Source organism: Gallinula chloropus (assembly GCF_964237585.1).
Source record: "Gallinula chloropus genome assembly, chromosome: 6".
Taxonomy (NCBI): domain Eukaryota; kingdom Metazoa; phylum Chordata; class Aves; order Gruiformes; family Rallidae; genus Gallinula; species Gallinula chloropus.
The window spans coordinates 24768814-24790625 of NC_140091.1; the positions used below are offsets into that span (position 1 = coordinate 24768814).

At 46.4% G+C, this 21812-nt stretch overlaps 1 protein-coding gene across 1 annotated transcript; it reads left to right on the forward strand.

Moving 5' to 3' along the window:
* The first annotated feature begins 2482 nt into the window (after positions 1–2482).
* Positions 2483–20593, forward strand: TMCO1 (transmembrane and coiled-coil domains 1). The gene is made up of 7 exons (XM_084266359.1): positions 2483–2616; positions 4072–4149; positions 7408–7467; positions 10994–11040; positions 11647–11714; positions 15187–15331; positions 20251–20593. Exons 1-7 carry the CDS (start codon positions 2547–2549, stop codon positions 20347–20349), a joined length of 567 nt encoding a protein of 188 aa, XP_084122485.1. The 5' UTR covers positions 2483–2546; the 3' UTR covers positions 20350–20593.
* The last annotated feature ends 1219 nt before the right edge of the window (positions 20594–21812 follow it).

Here is a 21812-nt window from a genome sequence, read left to right on the forward strand (position 1 = left end):
GCCAATGCCTCTTGATGGGCCCTCCAGGGGTAGGATATACGAGGCTTATTTACACAAGGAGAACTTGCACGGATCAGATTAACAGCTCTTTCAAAACCAGGTCTGGGCTGTAAACTGGAAGTGAATCAAATCCAACTCCCAGGTAGTTTTAGATGCTGTCTTTCCTCAAAACTTAACTGGTACTTCTACACATGCTCCATCCCAGCTGCCAGACACTAACATACTGGGCAGAACAACTTAATCTGAAGTCTTCAGTGTTGAAATCTGCTTGGAGATGACTCCCTCTAACCCAGTTTTGAGGTTACCTCCAGAGATACGACAGGGATATGCTGTACTTCGAAGGTGTGTGCACGGGACTGGCCCCACTCATGCGTGCAGAGCTATGCATTATGCAAACACTTTCCTTTTTCTCATAGCCCAGGCTGGCAGGATTGAATCACACTGTACCAAACTTCATCTGTCCTCTCTATGTCCATCAAATCACAGAATGCTGCTTTAAAAAGGAAATGCCGTTGAGAGTAATGTGCCTTCTGCTGTCCGAAAAAAATAAGAATCTTCTGCTGGTAAGAATCCAAATTCAAAACGATGTGATGAAGATACAAAACACCTGTGACACCTCTAGTTCCAGCTCAGAGCACAAACACTGGAGAGGGGAGAGTTTCACAGCATTGACCATCTCCTCCTGGCCTGGCTTCTGCTACACAAGTGTTCCGTGAAAAACTGTGTTCAGTGTCAGTGACTAATACTGTGTGAACCATTTCCCATAGTGGCATCAGAGAAGCTATTTCCAAATATTGCCTTGATTGATACCGACACATCTCACAGCCAGGAGAACCAAGAAGCACTGAAGAGAGGGAGAGAGGGCAGAGTAAGGCACACAGCACAGCCAAGTGCATGAGGCAGCAGGACAGAAAGTATTACCGTGGGTCCTGTCACACCACCAGCTGTTAATATCTTCCTGCTGCTCGCCCTCAACTGAAATATCCCTCTGTAATTTACCCCTGACTCCCTGATAGCTCTCACTCCCACTGGACTCCCATTGCTCACAGACAGTTTTTGCTCTGGGTTCTCCAGCAATCCTGCAGGAAGCTCCCTGTGCTGTGCTGTGCCGGAGGCAGCACGGGGAGTTTCCTCGGTGCACAGAGGGTGCTTTAGCTGTGTAACTTCCAGTGACGCCTGCACATGTGTGGTTTCCGTGTTTCCTTGTATGCAAATGTCATCAGGCTCCCCAGGATTTGTTTGCTCTCACATTACTTCTTGCACTACCTCCTCTGAACTGCGGTTCTGTCAGCGTCTTTCAGAATGGAGTATTTAATTTAAGGGCGGTGGCAGGGCTCACTACCTTCCTTATTCTTCACTTAGTTCTGTGCACCTAATCCCACAGCACATTGCTCTTCACTGACGGCAGACTCCTCCATCAGGCAAGGGCAGGCACAAACCCGCCCTTCCCTGCCTGCCTGGTTTCCCTTTCTGCATTTCTGCTTTCTAGGTCTCTGTACCCCTTTACAACTTGCAGATTTAGTCCGGTTTTGTTGCTTCAGGTGTAACCACTGGAGCCTCACTAGAAGTAAATCATTGTCTCTGCCAACCCCTTGCCATTATTTCACTGCCCTTGATAGTGCCGTTCATAGTCTTGTCCTGTGTGACCTAGGGAACCTGCTTTAGCAGGAAGGTTTAACTCAATGATTGCTGGAGGTCCCTTCCAACCCCTACAATCCTGTGATTCATCTGTTGAATCCCACCTGCAAATGTTTTAGACATTCACGACAATGGAAGATTTACTTCCCTGCCTCCAGTCTCTTGAGTTACTGAACGCTGTACCCCACTGCTGGCTGTATGAGGAGACAATGGGCCAGCAGTGAACCCAGGGGAAGGGCAGGCAATAACACCTGATCCCAGAACTTGCTGCCTGTTGTTACACACCAACAGGACAGCCGTGCCATTGGCAAATTAACCCAGGGCACGGCATTAGAAAGCAGGAAGGTGGCTCCACGCCTCCCCCGTGAGAATGTCGAAGCAAAGCCAAGGCCCCGCGCACCTTCCCCGGGTAGTGGCACTGCAGCCTGGCAGGGCACAGGGAGGGGGATGCTGGCAGCAGGAAGCGCGCTGCTGGCCCCGTGCAGCGCCCAGGCACCGACAGAACCGAGCGTGCGGGACTCGGGGCGGGGGCCGCTGGGCCGAGAGGGAGGGGGCCTGGTCCCAATCCCACTCATCGAAGGCGGCCATACGCCAGGACCCACACTGCCGCCATGACAGGCCGCGGAGCGCCGCCAGGCCGCGCTCCCCGCGGCCGACCGGCAGCATCGGCAGCGGCCTCGCCCAATCAGGGCAACGCCTGCCCGCGCTTTCCCCGCCTCCCGCTCTTCCCGCGGCGACCCTTCTAGCGCTGCGTCGATTGGCTGGCGTCGTCTTCCGGGAGGGGTGGGTGTTAGCTTCCGGTGGTTGCTAGGCGACGTGCTCCCGGTAGCTTCCGGGTGGCGGGGTCTGGTTCCGGTGGCGCGGCGGTGTTACCGGGTTGGGGGGAGGGGAGCGGCGGCATTAGCACCATGAGCACCATGTTTGCCGACACCCTCCTCATCGTTTTTATCTCTGTGTGCACTGCGTTGCTGGCGGAGGGTGAGTGCTGGGCCGTCGCGTGGCGGGTCGCGGCCTTGCGCTCTTCCGGTAGAGCGATGGGGCCTGGCCCTGGCTGGAGCGGAACGGGTCGGGGGTGTCCTGGAGCTGGTCTCGGGTCGCTGGTCAGGGCCTGGGTAGGCTCAGGGCTGGCCGGGGTGCTGGGAGGGAGCGGGTTAAGGGGCGGGGTAGGAGGAAGGGTGGGTGTTGGAGGGGAAAGTGTAGCAGCGAGGGTCCGTTCGTCAGGGCTGCCTGTGGCCTGGTGTTTGGAGTGGTGTAGGCGGTGTCAGCATCCCAGCATCAAGGAACTCTTGAGCAAAACTGACCCCTGGTGTGAAGTGATGGTGCTCATTTGGTCTTGAGGGAGGAAGGCTATGGGAGGGTGAGCTAACAGTGTGCCGTAGGGAGGACACTGGTGGTTTTCTAGTCCTTAGGGGAAGGACGTGAAGAAATTGCCTGAGCTTGCAATGATGAGGGCTTGGATTGGTTGCTTGGTGAGACTTTAAGTGATAGGTTGTTCAAAATAAGTGTAGCTTTTTGAAGACAGGCTTGATAGATTCCTTTTGGGGTAGTTGAAATAGAGGCTGCTGTGTCTCTTTCTGGTACAGAGCTATATCCCCAAATCCTCTTTGTACCAGAGCCAGAGACAATGTCTTTGGGTGTTTAAGGACAGGGATGGTCCCTGATAAAATGTCCTAACTTGGTTTTTAGGAGCCTTACTGTATTGCATTTGGGGTTAGAGGGTGTACTCGCTTGTTGCCTTTCACAGCACAAAGCTGTGTTGACCTCAGAAGTGCCTGCAGGGTTCCGTTCTCCATAGCTGGTGATCCTTAGGTCTCAGTGGCTCAGTTCTGTTGTCAATCCAAAGGCAAAAAAAAAAAAGGCCAAAAGAGTTGTGTAGAAGCTCAGGTTAAACTGTGCACTGTGCTTATGGCAGAACTCACTCTGATCTTGTTTGAGTGCAAGGAGTTAGACTGGGCAATCTCTTGAGGTTTTTCCCTAGCCTAACATCTCTCTTTACCTTTTCAAAACATGCTGGTACTAACGGGCAGGTCCAGGTGGGAGCAGGAATTACTCCTCAGGCCTTAAGTGTGATGAAAATGCAAAACACCAAAGGTGTTTTATTGCCTTAATCAGCTCCTGGTTTCAAGTTGAGCAACAGCAGGTAAATGTGAGCATGAAGGACCTGGATGAGCCCCATGCAGCAGCAGCTCAGGAAGATAGCTGGTAACTTCGAAGGACCGTTATCTTATAGGCACCGTTTCTACGTGGAGCTTGGGAGGGGGGTTTGAAGGAAAGCCATGACAGAGCTCGTTGGTGCTCCTTGACGTATTACACCTCTGCTGGGCTGTGGTGGAGTGGGGTTTTGTGTGTATTTTTGGTGTGTATGGCTGGCAGCCTGTATTGCTGTTATTACAAGAGGCCGTTACCCATGCGGTTACTTGGTATTTGTTTCAGGTATAACCTGGGTGCTGGTATACCGAACAGACAAATACAAGAGACTAAAGGCCGAAGTGGAAAAGCAAAGCAAGAAGTGTAAGTACTTTCAGCAGTTAGGGAACACATCTTGGTTACATCCTGCTTTAGCAGATGTCAAACTGAATAGAGTCTGTGCCCCGAGAGCTTCCCACCACTGCCTCTGCTGCAGGACAGAACCTTCTCCAGCTTGGATCTCATAGGAGCCTGATTTTACAAGTTATGCAAATCTGTACTGAGGGAGCTTTTATTTCTGTCCTTAATTCCTGTCTGTTGCTGGAGGGAAGGTTAGTACAGAGACTTGTGTGGTTGGAATTCCTTCCTCCTCATAATGGAAGACAGGAGGGAGTAAGAGCTCAGTACTGGCGTTTTTTTTTCTTTTCAACACATGAGTAGCCAGTGTTGGTGTGTGTAGATTCCTTTGGATGCCTGAAATAAGTTTAAAGAGGCAGTTCCTGCTTTTCAAGGGCAGTGGAAAATTTGCAACCAGTGGTAAGAAAGAGCTAGTGTTGAATAGTGAATACCGTGAGGAGAAAGCTCAACGTGTAAAGAGTAAAAGTGATGACTAATGCTGGGGAATGAGTAAAGACCAAGTCATGACAGAAAGGTCTGAGCTGTGAGCTGATATAAAATACAGTAAGCTGGAAACAAATAGAATTTGTTAAGAAAAAAAGAAGTTGCTGGTTACTTCTGTGGAGAGGGGATCTGAGAGGCCTGGGGAGAGTGGGCTGAATGAAGGGTGAGGGGGAAAGGCAGCAGAGCGTGGGCAGTCAGAGGACATGCCTTGGATATTAAGAGGAATGGTAAACCAGAGGGTCTGAGCATGGAGTGTTTCAATGGACCTGCTGTACCAGAAGCCAGGGAGCAGTGGAGAAGCTCAGCTGACCTCTCAAGCTCAGTTGCATGCACCTTGCACAAGTTGCAGTGGTGAGAGACCGTGTGCAGCAGCTGCAGCCAAACCTTAGTGGTTTTACCTTAAAAAATACTTCACTGTGGCATCAGTGCTTTCAGTGTGTGAGAGAACAGTATTATCAAAGCATGCTTGTTCCAGTCTAGCTTTTCCCAGCCTTCCCCAGGGCAAAATAAACTGAAGAGCTGCAGTATAGCCGTGCTTGTGTCACAGCTCCTGATCGCAGCGGTATTGGGTGGGGGCTGCATCTCTGCCTGCCTCCCTTTAATCCCGCTTGGCTGACAAAAATTTGTAAAGTAGAATTAGCCCCAGAAGAGCAAGTTAGAGATGTAGCTGAAACCCAGCTAAAAATTTAATGTCCTGCTGTGATTGTGCTGTGGAACTCTGAAAGCAGTTAGTAGGGCCTAATTTCTCAGGCTTAATGGTTGCTTTAAGAGTTTAATGCAGTTTGTTTTTATAGCTCTCTTCACAGCTGAGCTGTAATCTGTAAAGGGAAAGATAGGAGGCTCATGCATCTCAATTACTTTCTCACATCCTTGTGTGATTCCCCACCCCCCAAAAAAAAAGGTAAAACGGGAGGGAGTCACTAATTTCAGCTTTGATTTTTATGTTGGGGTGGGGTTTTTTTTCCCCTCCTGTGCTAAGGACAGCTGGCTGACCTGATGACTTAGAACTTGTAAGTAGACCACTTGAGCCACACCTTTCGACTGTTATCCAACACATCTGAAACAGGAAAAAACACATTTGAGATCTTTAAGCTCTCCCATGAGAGTTTTAGCAATCCTCAGGATTTGAGAAAACAAATGAGCCAAGTAGTGTGCTGGAGCAGACATTGTAACTCGCAGAGTTCCATCTCTTCCTGTCCTCTCTGTTGAGAGGCACAGCATTGTCCGAGGCTACTGCAGAGACTAGAGTAGTGTTGTGGGGTAAATGCCTGGCAGTTACTTGTGCTGCTCAAACTGTAAGGAATTCAGGGCCGTAGGGTGTTGGCGTAAGGCTCAATAGTGCTGTCTAGAGTGACACTTGGGGTCTGGAGGAGTGTTCTTTTTTGGGGGGGAGCAATAGGTAGACCTGAAAAGAGACATAACGGTCTCCATTGTGGTTTAGAGTTGAGCATGGGATTATGTGGACTAGAATTGGGATGGACTGATCGGGCTTCCCCAACTGGATTTGGTGTAAGGAATGATATGAAGAGAGCATTCTCTAAGCACAGGGTGTGTTGTATCAGCTTGCACCTCTCTCCAGCGTTCCTTCTGAGCAGACTTCCCTGTTTTTATCCCTTGTGCTAGCCTTCTCATCAGAGATATGTCTGTTCTTTGGGGAAAAACAATTGTCTTAAACACCATCTCTTCCATGCTTGTGTTGTAGCTATCTTGTCTGGGTTAGCATGGTTTTCATAGCAGTTGTTACTGATTCGTGTATTGCAGGTGTCTTGGGAGGCAGCACTGCAAGTCCTTGTGTGACTTGGAATGTCTGTCTTTATCTCACCTGTGCTTTGAAATCAAGGCTGGAAGGTCTGTGCTGAGGGAGAAGAGTCCCAACGCTTTGGTCTGTGAGCTAACATGGAGCCAAGTCTATTAGCTACAGCTGCATAGAGTTTAGAGTAATAAAGGGCTGCTATCTGTTGTAAGGCCATGGTTATCCTTTATCACCCTCACTTCTTGTAGTACTCTTGTTATAGGTCTTAAAACATCTCTTACTTTCTGGAGAAGCTGCTCTTGCTGGCAGCAGAGATGCATTTGCAGACGAGCAGCCCAGTAACCATGTTTTAAGGTCACTCTGGTGGCTTTGCTAGCTGTTTTTTTTGCTGCAGTGGTAGCTCTTTGCAGATGCTTGGTGAGTGTCTGATTTGGGGTTTAGTAACTTTGAGCTTAGACTCCTCCTATAAAATATTAGAAATGCTTCAGTACTAATTAATTGAAGAATGGAGAGGCTGTGGCCGGTTGCTTGAACAGCATTTCCCTCGAGAATGCCTGCCTGTGAAGAAGGGATGTGTGAGAACACAGGCTTTCCTGTATTCTGCTCCCACTGCAGATAATCGGGAGCAGAGCTTGCCACAAAGCTCTTTTCATTACACTTGCTGAATCAAAAGTACTGCCTAGTACTAATGACAAATCAGCAACAGTCAGTCAAGCCAAAATTGTTCCCAGACTGCTCAGTTGACAATGTAATGGGCTATTGACAGAGTTTAAAATTAACCCTTTAAATATTCTGATATCATGCAAGGCTTAGACTTTAAAAAATTATTATTGTTTGGTGGAGCCAGCCCTGGTGGTTTATAACTGGTCAATTCTGAATATGTTTTTAGTTGTACCTAACTTCCTTCTGTGCCCCTGTTCTACAGGAATTAAATGAGGGGGGTTTGGTGTGTGGAGAAATGATGGAATATTTATCTTTTCACTTGACAGTGGAAAAGAAGAAGGAAACGATAACTGAATCTGCAGGCCGACAGCAGAAAAAGAAAATAGGTAAGTCTGGGAGAGGAGTGCAGTGCCCAAGACTAGGGCAAAGTTGAGAAACTTGTGGAAATTATTATCCTTTCCTTCCTTTCAAAGTTATTTACTTAAAGTGGTACTCGAGCTGATTCTTGGCCCAGTGCTGGAACGTGAACACTTTTACCTTGCTCTTCCAAGGCAGGAGACATCCAGCCTCCTGATGCTTTTAGTGAAAGGCAGAGAAGGGCAGCATCACTGAGAGGAGCAGCACTTCTTGAACTGGTTGCCTTTCTCTGCAATTTGAGCCTTTATATCCAGGATGGATATAAGTTCTCAGCCCCACGCTGCAGTGCCGTGTCAGCTTGCAGTAGCTACGTGGATTTGAACGCTTCGAAGCTGAAAGTGTTTGCGTGTTAACTGTAACTGTGCTGGGATTCATTTCTAGGTCGATTAGCTTTGCTCAATTTTAAGTAGCATTGTATTTTCCTGTTCTTTTTAATTGTCAATAAGTGTAAGCTTGTCTGGGTAAAGGTAAAATTAAGTATTGAACTATGGAAGAACAACGTGGTAAATGTTTAATGGAGATGAGCTTTAGAAATTTCTGCTATAGGCAGGGCTGGAAAGTAAAACATGCAGTAAAGCTCAGTTAAATTATTAGAGAAACTGTGGCAGGAACACTTCTGAGAGCTCCTGGGAGTTGGTTTCCTCATTCCTCTGTAACACCAGGTAGCTGGATTAGTCATTTGATCTGTACAAAGCTTGGGAATGATTATAAACATATCTTCAAACAGTTCTTCCTAGGTATAAAACCTGTTATCGCTAGACTCTTGAAGGGACAAGAGCCAAAATTCTTCGTCTTGTGCATTTTCAGTTCTTAATCTTGAACAATCTACACGTGGGATTAATACTACTTGGTGGATAAGGCAACTTTTTAAGACAACATATTCTTGTTCCATACCTATGGTCACTTTTGAATGTGTGGCAATGCCTCTTTTTGCCGGGCACCATCTGAACTATGTTCCTAGCAGAGAATATTTTACTTGTGCTTGGACTAAACTAATAAACAGTAGAATCTAAGGAATTCAGATGCTCTACCAGTTTTTTTTATACACTGAAATAAACTTGTTTGGCAAATGAAAAACAAAGCACAAAGGGACTAAGAACAGAACTTAGGAAACGACCACTGATTTTGTTTGCTGTGATGCTTGTTGGCCAAGTCTAAGATAGGGAGACTGGGTTTTTTTTTTTTTCTTTTTTTTTTTTTTTTCTGCAAGTGCTGCATAACTTCAGTGTCTCATTTGTTTTCAGGCAAAAGGAAATTCTTAGCGTTTCTGAAAAATCAGTCCCTAAATGTCAAGCCAGACATCCAGAAAATAATTTCCAACTGTTAACCACCTTTGAAATCTCAGATCCTAAGAACTTACTGAATGTCAAATCGTTCTGCAAGATGCAGCATTGTTGTAACAGCAAATTTACTTGTGCTAAAGTTCCTTTAAATTCCATCATTCCAAGTAAGGGTGAAAAAACCCCAGAGCTGAGGCTTCACAGATAAGTCACAGCCATGGTACAGACCTGCCTTGCTTGCCATCTGTTTTGTGCGTGGAATAAAGCAGGTGGTATGTGTGTGAGATTGCTTGGGTACGTAAGGGATGAATCATGCATATGCACAAGGAGGTAGAGAGAAAGTTGCATGAGAAGGCTTAATTTGGTGTTTCCTGCTTACCAAACTTTTTATTTTTAGATGTAAAGTGAACTGACTTCAGTCACACTGTGTCTAAATCACCTTTCACACTGCTGGAACTGGACACCTTTATCATCATGGTGCTGCCTCCTGGCATTTCAGTTTAAGGCGTGTGTTCATTAGCTTAAAGTTTTTCCTTTGCTTTCTGTGTCCATGTGTCCCTGGAAGAAAAGACAGTGACGTTCCCAGGAGTCCACGTGAGTGCTGGGTAGACAGCAAAACAAAGAAAACAAAAACCCAAAACCAACCAAAACAAAAAAATGCTGGCAAATAACTTCATTGTTGTATCCTTGTTATCCTCATGGTTTGTGTTCAAATGAGGAGAGTAAAATTTTTGGACTTCAGGATGCTGTTCATTGTCCCAGTCCTCTTTCTCTGTGCCTCTATCCAGCTGACAGTGAAATAATTAAATGCTGCTGATGTGTGACTTGAGCAGGAACAGACCATTTATGTAAGGTGGTAGGACACCTGGAACCTGTTTGTTTTCAATCTGTAGAAATAGGTGAGAGACAGGTGTATCAGGGAATCAGGGCTGTGTTCTTTACCCCAGTGTAACCTTTAGCCCATCTAAAAAGATCACTAGTTATGTAGCAGAGGGGGGAAAAAACAAGTATTTGTGCCAAATGAGATTCCTGAAGAGCTGGCCTGTGGTTGCTGAAATGTCCCAGAATAAAACTCTCCACCTGGGTCAGGAAGCAGGTGTCTGGAAAGTTCCTACTGGAGTGGATGGTTTGTAGTTAGAAGCAATCGACAAGAGCCATTGCTCAGGATTTGAAGACACTGGAAAGGGTTGTTGCTGTTACTTTACCTAACATTGAGAGTCCCTGTATTTAGTGGCTTTTAATTGGGACTTGAAAGGTAACAGGCTTCAGTGCTGTGGGCCTCCTGTATGGAAAATTCAGTAGGGGTCTGCTGGACAACTTGCATTCTGCTAGCCCTTGACAGTCCTTCAGTCTGCCTCCTCTCTTTACTCATAACAATATTCCATTGTTACCTACATCCTTACTTCAGCTGGGTGTTGCTTCGAAGCCCTGGCTGCCACTCTGGATCCTTGGTCTGAGAGGCACGCAGTGTTAAGAGGCAATGGATACATGAGATGAGGAAGGTGACAGGTGGTGGATAAAGTCAGCAGTCCTGCAGTGAAGAAAGCTGGGCATCTTTGAGTTTGCGGTGACTGAAGGACAGGCTAGATTTCCAGAAAGCATTTTAAGCTATTCTCTGCAGAGCATAGTAACACACACACTCCTGAAGTTCCTGTGGAAAATACTTTCCCTCTCTAGAGAATCTTTGGAGTGTGACAAGGGTCCAAAATTCATTACTAAAACCAGCAGGGTGTTAGCCTCGCTGAGGTGCAGCTCCTGGCTCTGTGTGTAGTTTGAGCCCCTTCTGACACCTCCAAAATGAAATCCTTTCTTTACAGTGTATTTACAATGGTGAGCCTGGTGTGCGGTGCTTTGAGACTGCTCTCTTTCAGAAGTGTGACATAAAGGCACTGTCTGTTTTCTAGCAGTGTTGTTCATGTTGCTGCATTAGATGGTTGAGTTGGCAAATATGACTGCTGTGCATTTCTTTCAAAAGTGCTGAATGTGTGATTCTAGCAGCCTCTTTTGTGCTGCTTTGCTCTGTGGTGCTGTGGTGGGGAAGCGGTTGGCTATGTACAGCTTTTCACTTTCTAACTGCCTGGCATAGAGAGCTGGAGTTGGTTTTGGAAATGTTATTTGTTTGGAGAGCCAAGAAGGTTAAGTCTTCCTGGAAATGAAAACACTCTGGTTTCTAGGTCAGTGTAGCTGATTATAACTATTGGTTTTGTCTTTCCAGAGAGACAAGAAGAGAAGCTGAAGAATAACAACAGAGACTTGTCAATGGTAAGAAAATTAAAGCTGGTTCCCACCTGCTGAAGATTTGTTAACTTTCCAACAGAAAGATTTCACTCAACTGACAGACATAGTTTTTCCTCCTGAAAGGTCCTTCTGGATAACCTCTAGTAACTACAGATTTTAGTATGAACCAGAGTTCTCCAGCAGTTCCTGCCTCATCTCATGCCAAACCTTAGCTGTTTTCATTTTTTTAAGTCTCCACAATGTTTTCAAAGTAGAATTAATCAGTCTGACTTCACTCTTGCAAGTTCGGTCTTGATAATAACCCCTTACTGACTGGTTGTAGAATCTTAAGGGCAACCCCCACCCCATCCAGCCTGTAGGAGGTAACAGGACAGTTCTTGAGCACTTACTGGTTGTTTTTTTTTCCTGAACCAGCTCTTCACATCAGCGGTCCACTCTGGCTGCCTTTGTACCCAGCTGTTGATCAAATTCTCTTTGGGAGTTCTCCAGTTGCTTCTATAATCCCTTTGGCCTTCTGGGTCACCTTTTTTTTCCTTCTAGATTCCAGTGGTGCTGTGCAAAGTCAGGGTGTGAACCTGTAATCCCTCAGTGTAGACCTGTTTTGATTATCTCTGACCTTTCCCTTTGCAGGTTCGGATGAAATCCATGTTTGCCATTGGCTTCTGCTTCACTGCCTTGATGGGAATGTTTAACTCCATGTAAGTATCAACTTTCTGCCTTTTTGTGAAATTTGCATGGTGAATGGATCCTTCACCTTTCCTCCCTCACTGGAAATGTTACAGTGACACAGTCCATCCAAACCCCACAACTAACCTGTATAAAGTGGATCGATGTTTCATGTGAAGGTGCAGTTGTTTAGTCATCACTTGCCTGTCCTGCTTGAGAGGGAACACCACAAAATTAACAAACTGTGTTCAGTCTTGATGCAGCTCTAATCTCATTTCTGCTTGGGAGCATCTTGGTAAGGGCCAGTTTGGTAGCTGTGAGGCAAGCAGCTACAATCTTAAGCTGCTTTGGCTCTGCTATGGGAGTGCGACCAAAGAATGCTTTGCAAGCAGAACTGGGTCAGCTCGCTCACCCTTAGAAATGAGCTGTAACTGCAGAGTTTGTTGTTGCCCTAATTAAGGTGATCAGAGTCAAGATATTAACAGGTCCAGGCATGGGCTCTAATCTTCCTTGGCTTTAAAAGTGACCCAGGATAGATCTAGTTAAAAAAAAACCCAAACAAAACCCCAAAAGCCACCACCCCCAACAAACAAATCGAGAAAGAAAATCCCAAAGTGTTTTGCATGGTTACAGACAGCTTTCAGACACACAACACTGAACAACACTGACTTTAAAAACTTGATTCAGTCTTAAAATGTGAACTTCCCATTGGTTAGTAAATCCACAGATAACACAAATATGCTTGGTGTCATCTTCGGGGTGCAGCTTAATATCTGGGTAGACATACTTGTCCAGCAAACACGATTTTACATTCTCGGGCATCAAAACCTTTGGCCTCTGTGTTAGTGGTCCCCAGGATACAGTCAGTGGTTATTTTACTGCAGAACTGGGGGTTGATAAATCACAGATGGGGGTAACATCATAACAGAAATGCCACTGTGTGGACTCCATATTCAACTTGAACTCCAGTACCTAGCGTTCCCAGGAATGCTGTGAAACCAAGCAGAGGAACACAGTGCTAAAGGGCTTCTAAATTTGGGTACAATCTGGACTCATTGATGTTTCATTTAACTGTAGCTCTGAGTGGGGATGGACATGGAAGGTGAATTGTGTCCAGGAGGCATTTGTAGTGCTTGCCTAGGTTTGGGGTGCAATGCCACCACCACTCCAGAACGAGACTGAAAGGCAAACTAAAAAATCCCACCTTACTCTGCCTGCTTTTCTAGAGTGGCAAGAGGTAGTTCAGAGTATGTATGACTAATAAGTGTTACAGGACTAAGTTCATTAAGGGCTTTGGGAAAGAATTAATTTTGGCTGAATTGTGTGTGACTCCTTCAATAGACATTAATTTAATAAAAAAATCAGGGTTTTAGGGTTGTTTTTTCTCCTTTAAGACCACCAAGTTTACTTATCTTGTTCCTCTTTTGAGGATTCCTGCCCACAGAGACTATGTTATGAGTCAGTTTTGGGCTTATCTTTACTTTAACTGTCCTGTCCTTTCAAAGGAACTTGAACATGAACAGCAGGAGTATTCAGAGACCTCACTGATGATCCAAACTGAAATTAGCTTTTGTGCTAATAGCTGAGGCAATTGAATTAAAATCTGAAGATTTGGCTGTCTTAGGGTTAGATAGCTAAATTTTTGCTCTTGGTCTCAGTACAAGGTAGTCTGGGAAGCTTTGGTGGGTTGTGCGTGTGCTGATGGAATGATTTGATGGAGCTGGTTCTCACTTATGTACTGCCATTCTCTTGACATAGCATAAAGAGCAGCTGCTGGTCTCTGGAGGAAGGTACTTCAGTTATAAACTTTGGGAGGTTCTTAGGCTCCATCTGGCAAGGTTCTGCTGCCAGGTCATCCATGGAGGCACTAGGGGTGTGGTGTGAAAAGGAGGAAAAGGGTAGTTGACATCTGCAATGGCTGTAGCCTCATTTGCTTGCCTTTCCTGTTCTTGAATGAGTTCAATGCTCTGGGGGACACAAGGAGCAGGAATTCCATGGAAATGGCATGATGTGCCGCCCTTTGGACAAGTACTGTTCAGCCACTGTTGCTGCTCTGTGTCTGAGCATCTGACCTTTGCCAAGTGCCAGGGTAGCCAAAATGGCAACGGTGGCGATGAGTGCCCCTCTGCTTTAGAGTGTCAGCAGGCATGGGGCACCAGGGTGGACCATGCTGGAAGGATATGTGTCAAGAGGGCTGGTTTAAACCTGATGAGCAGAATGCTCTGCTGAAGATGAGCAGCTGGATGATTGGAGCTTAAATGTTAAGGCAATGAGATCTGTAGCAACAGTGGCCTCCAAGCAGATGGGATTTCTGCTGAAAGAGAAATTAGCTTCCACGTGTCTAGATTTGTCTCTTGCCACAAGCTTTTTAATGCAGTGGGTTCTCAGCTTTACAGAGCTGTGCATTTCAGTCCCTCTTCATGATAACTCTGAAAACCTGCTGGAATTAAAAGCAGGTACCTCAGGGTGCTGCTGCTGAAGTACTTGTCACTCTCGCAGCAGGAATAACGCAGAATTTTAGGCCACTGGGGGATGTTACAGGGAGATAAACATCCGTTCCTAGGTCTTCTGCCAAACTGCCTGTGAGATGTAAACAAAGTTGGTGTGTGTTTGAGCTGTGGCTGTGTGAACGCATCTCCACAGGAAAGGAGGCTCGTTTGGGATCGCTTGAAACAAGAAACACCTGTTAAAAAATCAGTGCATGCAGAGAAAATAACATCCAGATATGCACATGCTGATGAGGCATCACACACAATTACTTCAAAAGATTGGGTTGACTGTCTGAGTTGGAAGAAATCTTTGCAAACTGGCCAGAATTCACACTCTGCCTGATGCCCTGGAATGTGGACCTGGAGGAGTTCCAGGAGCAGGATAGGCCATTTGGAGTATGCGGCATCATCCTGCTTCTGCACTACCTTCGTCTTCAGAGCTAAAGCAGAGAAGACTGTTGGTATTAAAAAGTGTTCTGTTAATGGCTTTTATGTATCCTTCTTGTGCTGAAAAGTGGAGCTGTTCTAGGAAAGGAAAAGGTGTCTGGTTTACACTTCTCTTTAAAGGAATAAATGTTCTTTTGCTTAAAACAGTAACTGCAATACTGCAGGGTGATGATCATCCACTCAAGTGCTGGCTGTGTACTGGGAAGTGATCTGCTAAACCTGACTTTTCAGTAAAATGCACCAGAAAACTGCAAAGTACCACCAAGATTTTATGAATCAATAGCTTGTCCAGCTCATCACTTAAATCACTATGAAACGCTTTGCCTGTGACCAAATTGTTACTGAGGGAAGACTGCTTACCCTGTGGGTGCCTGGGTGTAGAGGGTGTTGTGAGAAAGGTGTGTTTAGCCTCTTTGGTGTAGTGTATACCAAAGTGGGTTGGAGAAGGCAGCATGGCTTTGTGTCCTTCCACACAGTCTTTTCTGCTCTGGTGGCCTGCTGAAGATGTTCCCTTGTTCCAAAGGCTCTTTCACTGTGCCTAGTTGTGATCCAGGTCTCTCCTTTCCAGATTTGATGGCAGAGTGGTTGCAAAGCTTCCGTTTATCCCCCTCTCGTACATCCAAGGTCTCTCCCACCGCAACCTTCTAGGTGAAGATTACACCGACTGCTCCTTCATCTTCCTCTACATTCTCTGCACAATGTCAATCAGACAGGTGAGTATGTTGCTGTGTCTCTTGCGTGCCTGGAGCAGGGAAAACACATCTCTCTATTCAATGCAGTTCTAGGGTGGGATGATGGAAACAGCCAATTCCCTGGACCAGTGTTGAAGACTTGACTGAGACTTGCACTGGGGGTACTATGACAGAGTTGGTAGAAGTGGGTTCCTGGTCCTCATGTGTCCAATAACTTTGTGAACTGCCAGACCAAGAGATTGTCCCCATCAGAAGCCAATCCAAGTACTGCTTCTTAATAACTGACTTTTACAGTAATAGGAGAAAAAATAAGTGTAGTGTCTTTAGGGGACACTTCTTCGGTTACTTGAGGTTCTGTAAAGGTTCAATTAAGTGAGAAAAAGCAAGGAAAGTGAGGAAAGGCTTAAACCTGTTTGTTTGGGTTTGTCCTTCCTGTTTCTTGTGGACTGCCTGATTATTTTTTTTCATTTATTTTTGTTCAGAGTCTTAAGAACTTTACCAGGTCTCTCTGCCAGAATGACACAGAAAGGGGGTTTGGTAGAATAGGCTACACGCAGGTCCCCAGCAAAGCTGGTTAATCCTATCTGTTTTGAGAAGAGAAACGTCAGCAAGGGAAGGGGAAATGCCCCTTCAGGAAGGTTTGCTTGCAGTTTAAGTGGCAGAATGGCTGGTGAGGACAAGCAGGCCTTCCACTAACTACTTTGCTAAATTTTCCCAGAGACTGCTGGGGTGAAGTTAATAGATGGTGGGGGCTGGATGAATGCTGGTGCAACTAGCTGTGAGTTATTTGCTCTTCTGTATTTATTTCCTCTTTCTTTGATTCACTTCCTGGATTCTTGCTGCTTTTCTCCTTGACCGACTTGTTCGCTTTCCTCAAGGGATGCCAAGGGACTTAGAAGGACTTAAAGCAGATCAGCGAAGGGAAATGATGCCAGTTGCTGTCAGAAGTTTGGATGAGCTTGGTGAAGAAGCTTAAAAATAGAGAGCTCCTTTAGTCACAAAGTGCATGCTAATGAATTGAATTCTCTGTAGCCATCCATATGGGATGGTTGTGTTAAAATGGATTTGTGTCTGGCCCAGTGTGAAAGCAGGTCACGAGCTGTAGAACAATTTGTGTTGAAAGGGTCACCTGGAGGTCCTCTGGCCCACCCCTTGCACCAAGCAGGGCCAGCTTCAGGGTACCAAAGGCTTCTTCCTTCTGTTTACTAAAAGACAAATCTTGTTTCAGTTCCCAGTCACTGGGGCAGTGCTTGCTGCTTTGAAAGAAATGAGACCTTTTTTTACCTCTTAAGATCATTTTCCTGAATTCCTGGGGTGCTGTGACCTGATGCTGTTCCTTCTGGAAATCTTGTCTTGTGCTTGCTCTGTGTTAATTGCCTATTACATGGAAAGTACTTCCTCCCCAATGTTGTGGATTGTTATATGAAAATGAACAGCAACATCAGCAAGACTATTTTGTTTTGTTTTGTTTTCTGCACCCACTGAGCTGATGGGGGAACTTCCTTGCTGAAAAATCCCCCATAGATTTAAAGAAAAAATGAAAAAAAAAATTTCTGTGGTTAGTTCTAGTCCAAAGCATTTCCTGGTGTTTCTGATTGTGAAATCCATAGATGGCATGAATAGAGTGGTGGTTCATTCTGGTTCTGGGCAGAAATGCTGAGCTGTTTGCAGTGGGTTGGACTTTAAAGAGAAATTCTGGGAAAAAAAAGAAAGCCCTTGTGCTTGTGAGTTCCTGCTGATGGCCCTGTGGAAGAGGGAAGTTGCTGTATTGCTTTGGAAAAGGCTGTCTTTGCTGTGGAGGTTTAGATTGCAGGGTTCTTAGTGCCTTATCTACATGATTGTGGCTAACTACTTGCAGCTCTCCAGCTGTTAGGCAGCTTGGTTTCTTCCTCCTTGCTACGTGGAGGGAAGGGCAGAGACCAGCCACATTAGGTTGTGCAAAAGCGAGGAACTGAAGCTGTGATTTGCTTTATTACTATTTGAAGGCACTTAGATGATAACAGCATTGGGAAGAAGGCTCTGAAAGGCTGTGAGAGGTGGTGGAGAAGGGGAAGAATGTATTTAAGGACTTAAAACGATGCCAGAGACTTGCTTGTGGTGCTTTCATTGACCTTGGAAGTGAAAGCTTTGTGACCCTTTGTGTTTCACCGTGTGTAAAAGGGGAGATCTCACCAGGTCGGCTTCAAAACAGGTGTTAGGCCGAGGGAGGAGAACTAATGTGGAGTTAGAACAAGGTTATGAACAAGCTGTGGAGGCCATACATCCCACAGCCTTCCCTTAAATCCCAGAGCTGGCTGTGAAGGGATCAAAGGTAGGGAAGAGGGATGTCCCTGTGGAACTCAGAAGTAGAGGAACTCGTGTGTGTGTGAAAAACCTGACCTGGAAGGAAATGCAGGGGAGTATGTGAGGGTAGGGAGACTAACTGGACAGTGCTTAAACTGACACGTGTGGGACAGGCAGTAGCAGCATCAGGCAGTCTCTTCATGTGGTCCTCGGGCATGTGGGGGTGATAAACTCTTCAAACACTGACTGGGAAGCTTGCTGCCTGTGACCTGGCCAGCATCTCCCAAAATAGTCAACTCACAGTGAGTAACTTCCTTTGCGCTGTTCCCAGCTCTCCCTGGCACGTAAATCCTGTCCCCTAGTTCCTTTTGCCTTCCTGTTTGGAGAGAGGAGGGTTGCTGGGAGAGGCCTTCCAAGGGTCCTTGAGCTGTTGGGTTTCGGCTGGGAAAGTCTGTGGCTGCGTTGGGTGGGAGGCGTAATGTCAGAGTTACATCCTCTGTCCCCCCTCCTGTTTCTGAGCTCCCAGCCTTCACCTGTGGTGTCTGTGAAAAGGAATATGCTGCTGGTTTTCACTTCCTTTTCACACACACCTCAAGTGTAAATCAGCTGCTCCTCTGTGAAACTTGTTCCCAGTGGGAAGGGGAGGCAATGATTTTCCCTGCTGCCAGGAGTGTGCTTTCCCACGCAGCCTGATCTCAGGGCAGGGAGTCTCTGCTTTGTCTGAGGCCCCTTTTGAAGACAAAAGCAGAAGCAGCTCCTGTCCTTCTTGCAGTCATTTGAGGGAAGTTTAGAAGAATCCAAGTGATGAATTTGGATCCTTAAATCTTAGAGTCTTCCCTGCTGCTCCTGAAGGTGATCATCTTTTTTCTGTTAGCAGTATGCTCTGCAGACTTCCTTGTGCAACGTGGCCTGCAGCAGACTAATGCTGGACCTTGCCCCAGCCCTGGTGTTTCCAGCTATATGGACTTGTGGGTTGGTGTCCAGGAAAACTTGCTGTGCAGCCAGTGCAAGAGGCTAGCTGCCTCTGCAGCAAGGAGGGGACTGCTCAGGAAGGATTGTGCTGGGGAGTGACTGTAGGTAGTCTTGAATCCCCATAAAACAAGCTGTCATCTCTTGGAACTGTTCAAGCACGTAGGGCAAACTTTAGCACCACAGTTCTGCTCTCTCGATACTCAAAGGAACAGGGAGGAGGCGGTGCACGCAGCTTTGGTGGATGGTCTGCAAACACCTCTGCTCTGCTCCACCATTGAGCCAGCACAACGCTGGCAGGATCCTGGTCCTGCGGGCTACTGACTCTGCAGCATCCTCTGGTGGTGTTGTCCCGAAGCTGCTCTTGTTTTCTCCGTTCTGTCCATCTCTTGACTAAGAAGCTCCAAGAAGAGGAACCACACTATGCAGTCTCCCGCAGTGAAACACTCTCATACTCAGTTGCTGAATATCAACCAGTGGCTGATTTATGTAGGCCGTGGGCTAAACCCGCTGTCACCCCCTTCTCAAGGGTTCCCCTCCTTTTCTTTTATGCTTGTGTGTGGGCTAAAGCCTTCCTTTCCATAGCCTCCACCTGGAATAACTGCCATTTAGTTTTTTTAATTTACTAGTGTAGAATTAGGAAGCTCTGTCTTCCCTTTTTTTCCCCCTAGTTTTTCTCCAGTTGTTTTCTTCTTGCCTCAGCTTCAGATGTCCTTGTTTTGCCAGCACTGCATGAGCAGTAGCTGTTGATGAGCATGAGCTGTAGTTATTTTAGCTGAAAGAACTGGTGGCTCTTTGTAGTTGCACTGCTGCAAAACTTAAAAGGAATTTAACAGAAATCAAGAAAAATACCTCAGTTAAATATTCTGCTGGGAGTTTTTAACTAATGCTTGGCTCTGCTACTTCAGTCTTTCCTTGTTTATTGTTTTCCACAAAACACCCTGCTCAGATGCAGGTGAGGTCAGTAGGCAGTTTGGGGGGTTTGCTGCGTATGCCCTGTGACACTGTGTGTCTCCACTGGCCATGGCTCTGTCTGCATTGCTACTGGTTGTGTTCACTCTGTGCCCAAGGAGTTGAACTAGGTACACACTCCAGTTTCCACGTTGCTGACCCAAATTCCAGCTGCATTAGGGGAGAGCCTTCCTCACCAGCTTGCAGACCCCTCAGGCTCTGGTCGCCATCAGCAGTGGGTTTCTGGAGCTTCTGAAAACTGAGAGCTGCTTTGGTTCTGCCTTGGAGGAGATGTTAGGGGCCTGCTCCCGTGTGCTGGCTGCAGCTACAATGTAAAGATACCTGTTGGAGCTTGGTTTTTAAACAAACCCTTTTGCAAAGACATTGATAAGGTACCTGCCAGTGGACTGTGTGGGGCATGTAGCTGGAGGTGGCAAAGAACCTTCAACTAGAATGTAGATTTAATGGTCAGAAGGCTTTTGTGGATGTGGGGGGGAGTGGCCCAGCTTTAATTGTAGCTGCTGTGGATGGTTGTCTGACCCTGCTAAGCCTTTTTTGAATAAGCCTCTTTGAATTTTTAATCTATAGTAGCCAGATTGGTAAGGATATGCAGGTAAGAACCTGAATATGTTGTAACTAGCGGGAAGGTTACTTGTAGGTGGATTTGGGATTTCTTCCTCCTTGGCACTTCCCTTGTTGTGGCCTGACACTGTCTCATTCTTTTCTTACTTCTGCAGAACATCCAGAAGATGCTCGGTCTCGCTCCTTCCCGGGCTGCCACCAAGCAAGCAGGGGGCTTCCTTGGTCCACCACCTCAGGCAGGGAAGTTCTCCTAACGTGCTGTTCCAGCCTTCACAGAAGGTTTGACCAGTGCACAGGACTGCCTTTGGGAGGTAACAAGATGGGATTCTGCACCAGGCTACACACGTCCAAAACCAGCCTATGCAGTATTTGCCACGGTCTTGGAAACATCTTCCACTTGGAGTATTCTACCAGCAGTTGTTTGCTCATCAAACCAAGAAAGTTCTCAGAAGATTACTTGACCTTTTGTTTTTGAGAAATAAACGGCATGGGCATGTCTGTTTAGATGTCTCTTAATTGTGCTGTAGGAGAAGTAGCAATACATTGATTTAGCATGGTTGATGTGGTTTATGGCATGGAAGTCAGCTTGGATAGCAAGAGTGAGTGAGATCTGTGAAGTAGACAACTTGGAAAATTTGTAATGATCATCTTGAGAAAGTGACTTTTATCCTGGTCATAGTGGCAAACCTGGCCTTCAGCCTTGAGTAAACTGTTACATTCTGTCAGTACCAGCCACTGCTACTGACTCCGGTGCTGCCTGAGGAGTTATGACAGTAGCACTTCTGTTCATGCTCCTTAGTTTATTGCTGAACAGGCTGATGATCAGTGTGTGTCTCTTAGAAGGCTTCCTCCTGAGGCTGGGAAGCTTTCTACACTGTTGTCTGCTTTGCCACACAACTATTGGGATCTGTCTTGCTGGCAGGAATTTGCTCACCGTGTTCAAGGGGGAGAATAAATCTTGCTTCCCCTCTCAGGTTAGGCTGGCAGTGTTCTTGAAGCAGGCACTACTCCCAGGGGTTATTGATCTGTTCCCCTCTGACCAGAGGTTTATCCTGTGGTAACCTCTTACTGGGAGCTTTTGGCTGGATGCCTGGCCAGGGGACAGCTCTGAAACACCTTGTGGTTGTGTGAAGCATGTGCAATGCTGTATTAAACACAAAGTATGGGATTGACTCTCACTAGCAAGTATGGGGCACTTCTATAGGATTACCTAAAAATAAATTATGAGTATGGAACCTCTATTTGATGCTCTGCTGCCCAGACCAGAGTATTTGAAAGGTGAAGGGAAACAACTGCTTTTATTTGCTTACCCTTGTGTTTGCTGTAGCCACACCCTCCCCCAGCACTCCCTTTTCCCTGGTGCACCCCCTCTTGGTTCAAAAGAGCACAATTAGAGCCATCCTAGCCTGTTACCTGTATGGATCAGCCTGGCTGAAGCAGTTTATCCTACAGCATATGTTTGTTAGATCCAACTGAGAGCCACAGTTAATTAGGTGTAATGACAACCTCCCCCTTTAATGCCTTTGGAAGCGTTATGGACAGTAATTTTGGGGGTTGGTCCCGATGTTCTCTTGAGGTCCCTTCCACCCCCTACCATTCTCTGATTCTAGGAAGCTCCCCTGCTGCTCCCAGAACCTCTGTCCTCCGGAAATCCTTACCTGCTGCTGTCACCCCGGAGGTGAGGAGCACAGCTGCATGTTACCCACATCGCTCTCAT